General features: G+C 49.3%; 1 protein-coding gene across 7 annotated transcripts in view; it reads left to right on the top strand.

The window, feature by feature from the left end:
* FIGNL2 (fidgetin like 2) overlaps window positions 1-10,042 on the top strand; it is an 88,229-nt gene extending 78,187 nt beyond the window's left edge. For all 7 annotated transcript variants that reach the window (XM_065576393.1, XM_005308428.5, XM_065576394.1 and 4 more), the window contains one exon: window positions 1,771-10,042. In XM_065576393.1, the coding sequence (XP_065432465.1) occupies window positions 1,782-3,998 (2,217 nt within the window). In that variant the 5' untranslated portion in view covers window positions 1,771-1,781 and the 3' untranslated portion in view covers window positions 3,999-10,042. The remainder of the gene's footprint in view (window positions 1-1,770) is intronic.
* Window positions 10,043-14,859: the final 4,817 nt, after the last annotated feature.

Genomic DNA, 14,859 nt, shown 5'->3' with positions numbered 1-14,859 from the left:
TTTTCCCCATGGGTGCTCCGGGGCTGGAGTCGGCGTCTACGGCATGGCGGCTTGTCCCACTTGATACCCTCTCTCCCCACCTACCCACGTGCACCCCAGGAAGCACAATGAAGGAGGCTGGCTCTGTAAAAGCACGATCCCGGACCCCCGGCATGAACAGATTTGGCTGGGTTGATTCCACGGAAGGTGGGAACCCTCCCCCCACAACTCACCCACAGCATGGGGACCAGAGCAGCTGCTGTGTTGCGAAGGCTTCTCTTTAGGGCTGCTTTGCCCAATGGGTCTCTGCTCCCTCATTCGCACTGGCCATGTGCCGTCCCAGCACTGCTGCAGGGCGGGTCTCTTTGGACCCTTGCTCTGCTGTGCTCCATTCCCCCCTCTGCAGCCTTCTCCTGTGTGCGGCAGAGCCATTCCCCTTAGGGCCTCCCACCCTCCCCCCAGGCCAGGAGGCAGGACACCGCTCTTAGAAAATACCCGTCCAGCGTTGTGATATTTCACCTACCTGACAGTATGGATTTAATTTCCCATGACAAATGGGCCTGGTGAAAAGAGCCTGGGATTCATATGGGCTCATGGATAATTCATAGGAAGTGTCCGACCCGTCAGGAGAGGTGGAACCTGAGGCCTGTCTGTGTCGTTCAGCCTGGTTTAGCCACGTGCTGATATGAACCAGTGCGTTGTGATTTACTCTGTACACGGGGCCTTTAGGGACAGTGTTGAGCCAGGGGCCAGCACCCCGACAGACCAGCAAATTCTGATCTAGGTCCCAGCATCTTCACCCCAACTCCGACTTAGCAGGTGAGTTCTTAGGGCAGTGTCTGTCTTGTTGTGATGTACCTGCAGAGTCTTGCTTTGGGCGTGACTGGGATCTCTAAGCACTACTACAGTGGAACTAATAATAATGATCCACGATTCGTTGGATGGGTTTTGTGGTCATATTTTGAAATTCTCAGATAAAAAGTGGCTTAGAAGGGTAAAGCACTACAGTGATGATTAGTGATAGGCAGGGAATTGTGTGTATGGTTCCCATCGGTGTGAATACAGTAAAATCCATGCCAAGCCATCAGATCTGCGAATGACTCCTCCTAGGCCCTGGTCCCGTGTGTTCTATACTGTTCCGCAGTCTTGTCTTGACCACAAAGTGCTGCCTAGAAGGACTTAGAGTGAAATACGCTGCTGGTCTCGGTGTTCGTGTGACCACTAGGGGGCGAATCTCAGGTTTGGCACATGGTACTGTTATAATTGGGGCTGCGTGGGTCGCTAAATGTTTTCCCAGTGTAACTTAAACATTTTTGTCTTGAAGGCTGATTCAGTTTGGGGAAAAAAAGTTTCTCCCCTCCCCCCATCATAGGGCATAGAAACTCTCCTAAAGAGAAGCCGACCCAGCCTCAAAGGGGGCTCTATGAACATCATGGAGCCTTTTGCTAAAATATTCAAACTTTAGTGCCTGAAGGCAGGCTCTGGAATACCACTGGCCTGCTTGTCCAAGGTGCTAATTGCCCTCAGCTCCTGTGAACTTCAGTGGGAGTTGTGCCTGCTCTGCACTTCTAGAGATTGGGCCGGTTTATTTAGGTGAGGGGTTCTTGGCCTCTTCCGTGCTGAAGACACCCCATGGAGCCCTATTGCGTAGCTGGGACCCTCTTTACATTTCGCAGACTGAGAAGGGCAGGGTGTTGAGCTCCGTACGTTTAAACCTGCCTCCATTTCAGCAGGACCGCTCTACTCCAGGGCCATATTTAACCCTTTCTGCCTCTGTTTCCCTGTCCCCAGCTCTGTTGAAGATGCACTGGACACCAGAGCATGCCCAGCCCCTGAACCAGTGGCCAGAGCAGCACCTCGATGTCTCCTCCACCACCTCCTCACCAGCCCACAAATCTGACCTCTACCACAGCAGCCGGCAGCGCTTCAACTACGCCTGGGCCAACGACGACATCTCCGCGCTGACGGCCTCCAACCTCCTCAAGAGGTACGCGGAGAAGTACTCGGGGGTGCTGGACTCGCCCTACGAGAGGCCAGTGCTGAACAGCTACGGGGATGGCGCCTTTGGGCCACTCAACGGGCAGAAAAGTGACGTGGAGCCTTGGCCGATGTCGCATAGCTCGGACGGTGCCTACCCCCTGAGTGCCATGCACGATGGACTGTCTGGCTCCAAGGGGGTCGTTCCTTCTGCCCCAGGAAACGGGCCTGTAGGGCTTGGCAGCTCCCCTGTTGTCCCGGGCAACCTCGCAGACCCCATTTATCCCACTAACACATGTGGGGGAGCCACCGGCAACAGCGGCCTTGGCTCGTCTCAGGAGTATACCTCAGGCTACAGTGGCACCTACCTGCCATCAGGCTACTGCAGCCAGCCCACTACAGCACTTCCCCCTCCCCACCCGTCAACCCTGCACAGCTCAGGACTGCTGCAGCCCACGCACCCTTCCTCTGCACTGGTCCCCAGCTACAGCTCCTCAGGTCCCATGTACAACTACGCTTCAGGCAGCTACCCGCCTCAGCCCGGCTACGGGGGGATCCACCCTCCGCACCCGTCAGCCTCTTACCTGCCCTCGGGCATTGCTGCACCCACCCCCATCCCCCCGCCGCCTCCCTCCTCCCGGCCCCCAGGCATCCCTGGTTATAGCTACCAGAGCTCCAGCCTGCCCCCCCTCCCGGTGCCCCCCCTCAGCAGCGACTCGGGGGGCTCCCTGAAACGAAAGGCCTTTGATATCCCCGGCGGGGAGGACGAAGCTGAGGGCAGGTACAGGAAATACAGCTATGAGCAACCAAAGTCCACCCCTGAGTCGCCATACCAGATGTCTGACAATGGCGAATGTGGAGGCAACAGCTTCAGCCGAAGCACCGAGACCTCCCAGCTGCCCTTCAAGGCTGGGAAAAGGCCGACGGGAGCAGCGGCGACTGTGGCCTTGGAGGAGCACGTAGGGAAGTACAACAGCCAGCCCATGAAAGGCCTGGTCTCCCCTCCGTACGGCGCCGGGGAAGCCCCTCTGAGGCCCGGGGAGAGCTTTGAGAAGTTCACTCCGCCCCTCGCCAATGGCGAGCGCGCAGGCAGTGAGCAGGGCCGTGCCTTCGCCCATGGGATGCAGGCCAAGCCGCAGGCATTCAGCAGCCAGCCTGTGGAAGAGCAGCTGAAAAACGTAGACCCCCTGATCCTAGAGCTGGTGAACAACAAAATCGTCGACTGCAGCCCCCCCGTCCAGTGGACGGACATTGCCGGCCAGGTCTCGGTCAAAGCCGCCATCGAGGAAGAGCTGGTGTGGCCTATCCTGAGGCCCGGGGCCTACACTGGGGAGAGCCGGCCGCCCAGGACCATCCTGCTGTTCGGGCCTCGTGGAGCAGGGAAAACCCTGCTGAGCAGGTGCATCTCCACCCAGCTGGGCTCAACCTTCCTGAATCTCAGCGGGACGGCCCTGCTTTCCAAGTGGAAGGGCGAGGCCGAGAAGATCCTGCAGACAGTCTTCTTCGTGGCCAGCTGCCGTCAGCCGTCAGTGGTGCTCATCTCCGAGGTGGAGTCCCTCCTCGCAGCCTGCACTGGTGAAGAAGCCACCCAGGCGAGCGGCCTCAAGTCTCAGCTGCTTTCCTACTTGGACAACATAGCTACCTCAGCCGAGCAGAACGTCGTCGTCATCGGGACGACCACCCGGCCCAGCAATGTGGATGAAGCCTCCCAGAGGAGGTTCTCCAAGCGGTTTTACATTTCCCCGCCCGACAGCATCGCCCGGCGGCAGATCCTCCACCACACCTTGGCCCAGCAGAACTACTGCCTCAGTGAAAGGGAGATGGCCTCCCTCGTGCAGCACACCGAGAGCTACTCAGGCAGCGAACTCATCCAGCTGTGCCAGCAGGCCGGCCCCACCAAACTCCACAGCCTGCCAGGCCAGCTGCAGCCCACCTCCTACAAAGACTTCGAGAACGCCTTCTGCAAAGTCCGCCCCACCGTCTCCCAGAAGGAGCTGGACTTGTACGTGGAGTGGGACAAAATGTACGGGTCCAGGCACTGACGGCGCGTGGAAGGGGTGGGCTGGGGGAGTCAAGCCCTCAGCCTCAGACTCCAGGGGCATTTTTTTGTTGATGGTGGTGTTGGTTGAATGCCAGCTTGACCTCTGAGTGGAAGATTCGGGGGGATTATTTTGTATTTGTTAAGCTCTGTTGCTCTGGAGTCTCTGGTCTAGCTCCAGCTGCTAAGGATGGAATAACAGATCGCCCATGAATTCAGTCAGTGTCTTTTGTCTTTCTCCTATGTCCAAGCTGATCTGAAGATGAAATACTTGATCCAAGAAAAGACCCGAACACAAACAAATTCCTTTACAGGCTTTTCTATGTCGGACTTGACTGATTTGGTTTGTTTGTTTTTGTTTTTGGAAGTAGTCGCTCACTGAACTCAGGATAATCTATTTATTATTCGTCTACTTTCCCGTTCATCCGTTTGGAGACCAGCAATGTAAAGGATGCAGCCAGGTGGAGATGTGTTTGGTTTTAGCCTTCTCATGCGTGATACGACAGCTCTCTAGTCGATTTACAGAGACCTGGTTTTTGTTGTTGTTGTTCCTAATAGAAATTTTTCAGCCATCATTTAATAAAACCAGCCCCGGTTGGATGTGGCATTTTGGGCAATTTTTCTGTACTGAACTGTGCCATACTAAGGACTTGTTCCCCCCCAAAATCAACATCTTTTCAAGCCATCGTGAGGAATTTATTATTAGGAATAAATGGCACAGGGAGATGGGAGGAGGGAGGAAAGGTTTTGGAGTAAAAAAATGTAGATTGTTTAATATACTAGACCTCATTTTTATTTTTGTAATGTATGTAGTATTTTTTTGTTTTTTTCTTTTTAACTACTCAGGAAAAAAATTACCTCAGAAAAAACAAACAGACAAACCCGAATGTGTTTTTAAAAACTCTTTTATCTTCTCAAGAAAGGGAAGGGGGAAAAAAAAGATCTTAAGAGTTTGCCAAACTCAATACAAAGCTGCATTATGTGTTCGCTTCCAAAAAAGGATGACAGAAAGAAGAAAGAAAAAAAAAAACTTGAAGTTGTTACAAAGATGAAAGTTGAATGTATTTCAGGTGCTTATCACAATATATTATGCCATAATTTTATTTTATTTTTTTTAAACATTGTTATTGTAGTGTTTGGTGGAGTAACGTGTCTTCAAAGGAAAAGAGAGTATTAGTGCCGTAGTTTAAAAGCTGTTGCTAGTACCACTTTTTGGATAAACCTACTGGGTACATTCCCAACTTCTTGGTTTGCAAAGCTTGTTTCTCTGTTGTGTTCTCCACTTGCTCTTCTTGCGTATCCTAGCGAAGGACCCTGCCTGTGCTGTAGAAGTAAGCATATTAACACGTGGTCAAGACCTGACCATGTTGTAAGAGGGTTTATTTTTGCCTTTGTGGACAGGAAAAACTATGTTAGAGAACCAAGTTTTAACCTGCGAAGACTTCTGCACTGTGCGTTTAAGGCCTTATCTACAGGAGAACGCTGCACTGGTTTAGTTAAGAGTGAGATTTTAAACAGATTTAATGAAACCAGTGCAAACCTCTGTGTGGATGCTCATCTTTTTGTTGAAACCAGGCATATTTCGGAATAGCCCAAAGTTAGGAGTTGGCAGAAGCTGAAACAAAACGAGCTGTCTTTAAACCAGTTTAACTAAATCATTTTTAAAAACCAGCGGAAGTTAAACTAGTGCCATTTGGTAGGTCTCAGCCCATTTCTTACTGCCCAATCCTGCAAGTTGTGTTGCTGGCGTATCCTGTTGCCCTGTGCAGAACAACATGCCAGATCCGGGCCTTTGTTTGCAGGCAATGGCCTCTCAAACCCACCCCTAGGCTACAGGAGCCGAGAGCAAGGGCAGAGGGATAAAGCTAAATAGCTCTTGTGTCTTCCTGGCTCCAGTTTTAATGCCTCTGAGGCTCGTGTGTAGGTCTGAAATAAAGCAGGGCCCAGTCTCTTCATGCAGAAGCTTTTTCCTTCCATCTAGCGAAGATGGGTATGTCCCAGTTAGCGGTAGGGGAAGGCAGGGCAGTACCGTTGTGACCCCCTGGGAATCCTACCCACTGGCCTAGTGGCATTGCCACCATCCCAGAACGAAGGGGTCCAATCCCAACCCCATTGAAGCCAACAGAAGGGCTTGTTATGATTCTTCTTACCCGCATGGAGATTCGCGTCACCTCAGCCCCCGGCTGGCTCCCTGAGCTGCCTTTATACAGCCTACAAAAAACAAGCCAAGCACTTGAAATACAAAATGCCAAACCCCCAGCCACTTGAAGTCCCATTGCCTGGTAATAGAGCGTCAGCTCGTCAGGGTGGGAGCCCATGGTTTGTGCTTATCTAGGACACTATAGCAATGCTTAACAGCAGCCAAAGGGCTAGAGCTAAAAGGCCAATGGAGAATGAACTTCTAATGCTGAGAACTGGCCACTTTGGGGCAGGGAAGAGGCACAGAGCAGGATGAGGCAGGTTAGCAAGGGCACTGGGAGATTCTCTGGTCCTGAATTTTAGTTACTCCCACCCCTGCATGTGGGGGAGGGTGGAGTTAAGGTGGATTTAAGCCAGTTTTGCACTCTGGGCTTTCAGGGGCCAGCACATCCTCCAGTGTGAGTTACAGCAGCCTCAGGGCTGCTCTAACTTATGCTTTAGTTCCCATGGCCCCCTTTGGGCCAGGAGAAGCAGAGAATAGCTGCAGTGTAGTCCAGGCACTCCCACTCCCTTAGTTAGCTCATTTTGCTCTATTGGGGGAAGGCAGTTGGGAGAAGCTAGCCAGGGTACCATAGTTGTTCCCTCCCTGGCTCTGTGTTCATCACAGCCATTCTCTTCTCGCACCAAATAATGCCCTGTGCCAGGTGCCAACACAAGGGTGCCTCTTAGCTTCTTTCTCTAGGCACGTTCTTAACAGATAATTTGGGAGGGAACAGACCCCTTGGCTCATGGTCTACAGGGCTGCAATCGTGCCCCTTATCCCCACCAAAGAGCTGTCGGTGTCACATTTGAGAGAACCAGTTTCTTGAGAGGTTTTGCATGCTAAAGTCTGAGAGCCAGGAACTCTGACTGCTCAGGGAGAGTGGGAGGGTGTTTGCAGGGGTGTGATAAGGGAGCCGCTGGAGCTGTTATTAAGGGGCTTGCTGCTTCTCTGTACTGACTTCGGAGCCCATGTGTCTCATGAGACGATTCTGCTGCTAGCATTGCAACTTTCCCCCCTTCACCCTACAAAGAATGAGGTTTTTACACTAGCACCCAGAACCTGCTATGTCCCTGCACCAACTTACAACGACCCAGTCCCCGACCCAAACCATTTCTCGAAATCCTTCATTTCGGAGTAGCTGTGCAGCTGCCTGAAAAGGAAATCTTTTTAAAAGGGGCATCTGCATTGTAAAGGCTCACTTGTAACTCAGTCTAACTGCACCATCTCTGCCTCTGATGGATCAGAGCGAGTAGCAGAACAGCAGTGATGTGATCGTGACAACCAGCGTTCATTAGCTTTGTGCAGATTTGCTTTATAACCAAACCAACCGTCTAAAATGATGTAGGGCCCAATTCAAAGCCCTTTTGAGTAAATGGAACTAGATCCCTGTCCACTTCAATGAACGGTGGATCAGATCTTTGGATGATGAGTGCAAACAGGGCTCTGTTGCTTTTTATGTTGCGGATGTTCCGTCTCACTTTCTGTATTGATCTCCAACTTAGTCTCAATTTGCAATAATCAACTTGACCCAGAAGCTGGTGAGGGATAGCACTGTCCTTTATTTGTTCTTCACTCCGCTGCTCTCCGCTGCCCTTTGCTTGCTGTGACAAGCTTTACCACGTGAAAAGTGCCATTGTCCTTTGTGTGGGCAGGTGTGCTGTGTTGGATTGGATTGGTTTCACAGCTCTCATTCATTCCTTCATTCTCCTCCCCTGCTTCCTCAGATCCTAAAATCGCACTTTCTTTTAGGCTCTTTCCACCACCTCCTTGTGAGGCATCTCCTTCTGCGGGTTGGATTCTAGAACCCTGGCAACTGTTAACAACGTAGGACTGATGCTCCCTCTCTCTGACAGCTGCTGTATCTAACCATTGAGAAAGCAGAAGCCACAGCTATTAAAGTCCCTTAAGTGAGTATATAATGTAGGAGGCACATTAAATAAGCTCTTCTCAGTTATCTCCGAGGGCTTAGTACAAAACACTGGATGAGACCCAGGGCACTTTTCAAACAGGGCTCAATTTGTGCTGCCTCCCCTGCTTTTTCTCTCTCGGTTTCTTCATTTGTTCTTTCGAAATCATGGCAAAGAGAACTAGGAAGTGCTCAGCAGCTAGCGAGAGCTGTCTGCAGTGATGTGTCCACGGGTGGCACTTACTGGGCAACTCACTGCTGGAATATGTGCTTGCCCCTCAAACCAGGGGATAGTCTCTGAAATAGCTGCTCCTGACTCTTCTTGCTGAAGTCTGAGTTACATTCTGTATTAACCAAAAGTCCCCAGGTGCCAGGAATCAACCCATATCCCTATGACCAGGAATTCCCTGGGGCTGTTGCCCAAACCCAGCACTTTCCCTGTTATATATGTTGGTGGTTTGGAAATGGTCCTAGCTACAGTCCACGTACAAGGGTTGAACAGATGCTCACAGAAAGAAAAGGGGCAGCAAGACCATACGTGCAGTAGGCTGCAGGAATCGACCCTGTAAAATTCTAGCCACTCATTTTTCTTAACGCTGGTATCTGGCTCCAGCCATCCCCTCATCCTCTTCTGATTTCCCATTGAGAATTAAGAATGGCTAGACCTGGCTGTCTTGGGGAGAGGATTTCTGGTTGGTCTATCTTCCCTTGATTAGTAATGCATGAAAATGAATAAAACAAAGGGGGAAGGAGTTGACTAACAGTGGAGCCCTGAGGAGGGAGAGGATTGAAAAGGTGCAGGGGATTTTAAACTTTTTTTAATTTATCAAGTTTGACTGTGTAGGGCCAGTTTTCAAAACTTGGCCACTAAATTTAAGAGATCCAGTGTCATGGTCGGGGTCTCCAATTGACACTCAGGCACCTACGTGCTGGTTTGAATGGCTGGGGGACAAATTGGGTGTCCAGTTTTAAAAGTGGGGTCTGGATAACCTCAGTTGGTGAGGGGAGGGCGTATACGTAAGAGACATTGGATGAACTGGTTGAAATACAATAAGATAACATGACCCAGATGTTTCTGCAATCTTGTTTTATATGAAATTGGAAGTACTATACAAGAGGAACTGTTTTTTATTTTTTGTCTATTAAGAGGCAACAAGGAACCAAGACTTCTGGGCTCTATTCCCTGACTGTGTCATGGGTTTACTGCGCGACCTTGGATTAGTTTTATAACATGCTCTGTGCCTCAGTTTGCCCATCTGTAAAATGGGGAGTAACCCCACTCGCTGAGATGAGAAATCAGGAAAAATCTCCCAAGAAATATCAATGTCTCTGTGGCGTAGTTAGCAGCACGTTCCCTGACTTGTAATCCAGGCTGGGATTTAAGGGGATCCAGGATTGTGGCGGAAGGCCGCACAAGCTGAGAGCTAAAGAGCCAGAGAGAACTGAAGGGTCTGTGTCCAGGACCCTCAAGAAAGAAACCTTTGTTATGTTCAGTATAGCCGAAGCCTCTCTCTTTCCTGCCGCATGAGACATCACAGGGGGAGGCTATGTCCAAATATTATGATATCTACATGAACTTTTTCAGGTTCACCTGTGTACGTGTGTATCTGCACATTCACTTGATGGGATCTTGAGCGCCTTTGTAGAAAGCTGGCTCTTGGGGATATTTTTTAAATGTACCTCCTTTTAGCATCCTCCTTGCCCTCCGTCTCACCTCTGCTCCAAAAAGTGGTACTGGATTTTTGAAGACTTTTTTCTTATTATCATATTTGACTTTGTACATCCTCTGTAACCATTTCTACCTCATTTTGCAACATATTGTACATGAAAGTATTTAATTCATGTCTTATTAATGTCTGAAAAGAAATGCTTTTGAACTGTAATGGTCTACCTCAAAAAATACTGTATTTTAAAAAGAAAAGTATTACACAGTATTAAAGAGATTACATGAAAAACAAAATGTTTGGCTGTAAGAGCATATAGTTTATTATTAATTACATCCGCTCTCTCTTGGAAAGTTCGCAGTGGCATTTGGAATCTTCACTGTAACAGCACGGGAATAGGGTCCGGGAATCTATATCCTATTGTTACAGCTGGTCAGGAATTTTTCGACGAGATGTTTTCCCCTTCAAAAAATGTTGCTTCAGCAAAATTTAATTTGTTTATGGGAATTGTTTGGTTTTGATAAATTTCCCAGCTCAAAAAACTGTTGGAAAAAAGTTTTCACGTTATCAGAATGTCCTGTTTCAGCATTTGAAAAACAAAACGGGAGTTTCCTGATTCAAAATGTCTCTTTGTTTTGAAATTTAAACTAATTATAGTTAAATAATGTTTTTTTTAAATGGTCAAAAACAAAGCATTTTGAAATGATCACAATAAATGGTTTCAGTGGACCTAAACCAAAAATATATGTTGGTTTGCAAAAAAATTTGAGATTATTACTTTTCATCCCAATTTGGGACAGGAATTTTTTTCTAGATCTCAGATATTTTCCCAGGACAGGGAAACCATTTTATTACACAGCTACTGCCCACTACTGGAGAGAATCAGTGCTGCCCTCTAGTGGCTAGAGGTCTACAGAGTCCTATTATTGGCAATTAATGGAGTGTCTCCTTTGCAGCCAAACGCTAGCACTGTGATTTTTGGAGCTGGAGCCCTAGTATTCTGGTCCCTAACACTGCACGCGTGTGCGTGGTTTAACTGGTGACCATGTAGGTGGACCGCAGTTGATTACTTCCAATAGCACAGCAGACTACAGAACTAGCACTCCCCGAATATGAGATGACCACAAGGGAGTAGCTTTGGGGTGTGGGACCAGACCCCTGGAGATCCTGCACACCTGCTCTAGGGAAGTGCGTGCTGACTTCTGTGGAGCAGCAGTAAGGAGCACTGCAAAATGTGTTGCTCCTCAGGCCTCCTTGACAGGGTGGCTTGGGGACCCTCTGCTCAGCCCCTGTCTCTCGCTAGGCAGCCAGCCACACACACACACATACACACACACACACACACACCCCTTCGTCCTGTGTGAACGTTAAGGTGCATGATGGGTCTCTCTTAGGAGATGATGGGGGCTCTGGAGGCAGAGCTGGTAAGCACACATGCAGATTCCTCGCTGTTCCTTCAGGGCACCCCCATGGGCCATTGCCCTCTCTCACTCTGGTTTCCCCACTGAGGGGGAACACGCTGGGGCAGGAATTGAGGAAGCAGCTGTCACCATCCGGGAAGCTGTGGGATTGTATAGGAGTATCTTTGGGAAGAGAGCTCTCCAAGTAGGGTTGCCAACCCTCCAGGATTGTCCTGGAATCCCCAGGAATTAAAGATTAATCTTTCATTAAAGATTATGTCATCCGATGAATCCTCCAGGAATATGTCCAACCAAAGCTGGCAACCCTAACTTCCAGGGTGGGGTAGAGATCCTCCCCCCACCCCGGGCTCTGTGAAGCTGAACGGTGGCAGCTGGAGGCCTGGCTGAGCCCAGGTGAGGCTCGTCCCCTCGTCAGGCACGTCTCTCCAGGCAGAAGCAGAGCAGCCTGTGGAGGAGAAGGGTCTCTTGCGGGAACCCCTCCCCTGGGCCTCGCCTCATCCCCAGTCAGTGGGGTGCTTTGCCCACCTGTCTCTGAGGCTGCTGCCTGCCCGCTTTCGCAGGGTGGCAGGCGTTGGCCTGGCTCTGTGGTTGCCCTGGCACCAGGGCTCGGCCTGTGCTGCAGTCGGAGACCAGCTCCCTCACAGGCTGCGAGCCCCCCTCCATCTTGATTGCAGCGGGCTCAGGGCATGCCTAGCCACTTGCAGGTAAGAAATGGGGGGAGACCGGGGAGGCCTGGGCAATCTGTGCTCAGGGGGATGCTTCTGGGGTACTGGGTGAAGGCTCCCTCCACCAGGGATAGGGGAGGGGAGTGTGGGGGGGTACTTATTCTAATAAAAAGGTGGAACATCTGCAAGGAGGGTCTGGGAAAAGGGGTCTTTTGGCTGCAGGGCATGGGGGGTGCGGAGGGAGACCTATTTTAACAAAGGAGAAGCTGCTGAGTGTGATATAAATGCCTAGGCAGGTGGGGGGGGTCTCCACCTGGGATAGAGGGGGGGGGAAATGGGTGAGTTTTTTTTCTCCCATCAGGAAGGGGAGGTGGGGGAGAAATCAGACATGGAGTAACAGACAAAGAAGTGTGTCTAATGAAGGGACAAGGTGATAGTCACATGAAATATAGTCCAGACTGTAAAGTGTCCCTTAGCCCTGGAGAGATGGTCTTGTATGGGCTGGGATTTTAAAACAATTGTGGCCGAGCTTTCAAGGGAGCTGGAGACAGCTCCTACTTAGAGGTTGTTCCAGAGAATCCAGACATGCCTGTATCGAATACATATGTTGCATCTACTCTGTATCCCAGGGAGCTTTCACCTAGCAGATTGGGGGAGGAGTGTTGATATGAAAAAAATTTAAATTTCTCTAGGTACATAGTCTTTAAGTTCCATTTAATCTAAGCACCATACAAATGCATCCAAAACTACATCTACACACTGAATTATTTTGTGACATCTGTGTTTCGTATCTGTGTGTCTGGTAGCTTCTTTGTATTCGGTATTCCTTTTCACAGCACGGTCTCAAACTGGATTCTTTTTAAAAGTAGCACAGTTCTCATTCTGAGGCTCAGTACTAGTGCTTCCCACCAGATGTTTGACTTCTTGAGGTTTTATATCATTTTAAAATGAGCTTTCAGTAGCTGGTGTAAGTTATCTTGACTCTATGGAATTCTGTTCCTTTTTTTTTTTTTAAGATGCAATGTGTGTTCTCAAAATAGATCACAATCAGCTTAACCTAACAAATTAAGTGGTATGAATTTCAAGTAAATGTGCTAGCTTCATACTGAGTAATTTTCAGAATGTCTGTATTTGTGTTTAATCCACTGTTCTTGTATAGAATATTGTAGCTACACTCCCTAGTGTAGACAGACTCTTAGTCCCAGTTGCTGTTAACATCTGATCATAAATCTCTGTGAACCCCATGTCACAGATGCTAGTGATTTCCTGTTGGGTTCTGCCCTAGTTTGTGGCCTTCTGCACCTCCTGGCACTTTCTCTGTTTTGGGTGCCTTCTCTGCTATTCAAGAGCTTTTGTGGGTAGAGCATCCTTTGTATTCTCATTTTCCCCCACTGTCAGAAACAAATGCACGCTCTTGGGAGATTGGAAGAAAACCCCATAAATTTGCCAGCACACACGGATCAGGGAACCCAGAGAATGGCGAGGCTACGAGCAATTGCTCACCAGAAACATTTCACTAGCATGAGACCATGCAGCTAGAGCTCACAACTGCACTGGGGCCCCGGGAATGCCAGATATTGAAGGTGAACTTTTGTAAGCAGAAGCTCGTTTCCCCATTTTATTCACACGCTCACCGCTGTAACCTGCTGAACCAATGGCTGGCTTGGCTGTATTGTTGGGCCCGTGCAAGGGAGGGGGCAGGGTTATCAGTCTGAGCCCACCAACTTTTTTTTTTTTTTTTTTTTAAGGTTAACAAGATGCCTTAGGGCCTGTCCACACGCTGGGTGCTACAGTGGCACAGCTGTAGCTATGGTGCTGTCATGCAGTAGCGTAGATGCTTCCTAGATCCACAACAGGGGGTTTCCATTGTTGTAGGTAACATATCTCCCCGAGCGGCAGTAGGTAGGTCGATGACAGAAAATGTCTTCCAATCTAACTGTGTCCAGACAGTGGTTAGGTTGGCTCGTGGGAGTGGATTTTTCACACTCCCTGAGTAACAAAGCTATGTCGAGCTACATATTAAGGGTAGAGCAGGGCCCAATGTCAAACAGAAATGTGTTAACGTGAACTAGGTACCTTTTCGTTTCCGCCAGCAGCGTCCACATGGGGCAGTTAGAGCACAGGACTTCAGGGTGCTCTGCAATTCACACACTCGTAGTTCACGGGGCAGTGCAGCATAGACAAGCCTTTAGACTCATTTGAATTGCAATAACTATTCCCGCTTCTGCTAGGGCTCAAAGATCTGCCTCCAGCTGGGGGCCCCAGCTTCCGTTTCTGGTAGAGGAGAGCCAAACGTAAGGATTCGGGACTGTTCCCTTTATTCAGAAGGCTTGGCATCACCCCAAGCAGAGAGGAAGGTTGGCTTTGTGGCTAAGATGCTCAGCTCCCAAGTACGTAGTATTATGGAGAGGCCCCTTCATTGAGTAGGAACCAGATCAGAAACTGGGTTGCTGCAGACGGTTTGGTGCGTCTGGAGTAACTCAGCATGGATTGATGCTACTATCCCCAGATCCCTTCTGTCTTTTGAGTGCCCTTGTAGAAAATTTGGAGAGATGCTCATGTTACTTTTTCAGCCATGTAAGAGCCATTGTGTGTCTTGAGGTGCTTCGCTCTGTTAAACAATGAAGTGTTTCTCTGAGCAGCTGCTGGTGGCAGAGGTTCAAGAGTTGATGAGGGGGAGGGGCAAGTTTAATTAGTGGGCTATCTCTATTAATAAATGGCACCTACAGTATTTACGATGTCCATTAAAAGTCCATAATGGGGACTGAAAAGAGAGAGGTGGAGGGAGGGAAAATTTCCTCATGACATTTTATTAGTGTTTCCATCAAATTAGTGTTAACGGACTTGGAATGGATGTAGCCCTTTGACAGCCTTGTAATATTCTCATTAATACTAATGAAAATCAAGCTGGAAGCCTCTGGATGTTGACAGTCTGGGCAGGGTCTGTGTGACCGGAGCTAAACCGCTCAGGGTATGTCTACACCGCAATTAAAAACCCACAGCTGGCCCATGCGGCTGGCTTGGGCT

The sequence above is a fragment of the Chrysemys picta genome, chromosome 22, assembly GCF_011386835.1.
Source record: "Chrysemys picta bellii isolate R12L10 chromosome 22, ASM1138683v2, whole genome shotgun sequence".
NCBI classification, from domain to species: domain Eukaryota; kingdom Metazoa; phylum Chordata; order Testudines; family Emydidae; genus Chrysemys; species Chrysemys picta.
The sequence above is the reverse complement of the archived record's forward strand: the minus strand, read 5'-3'. Positions and strand labels throughout refer to the sequence as shown.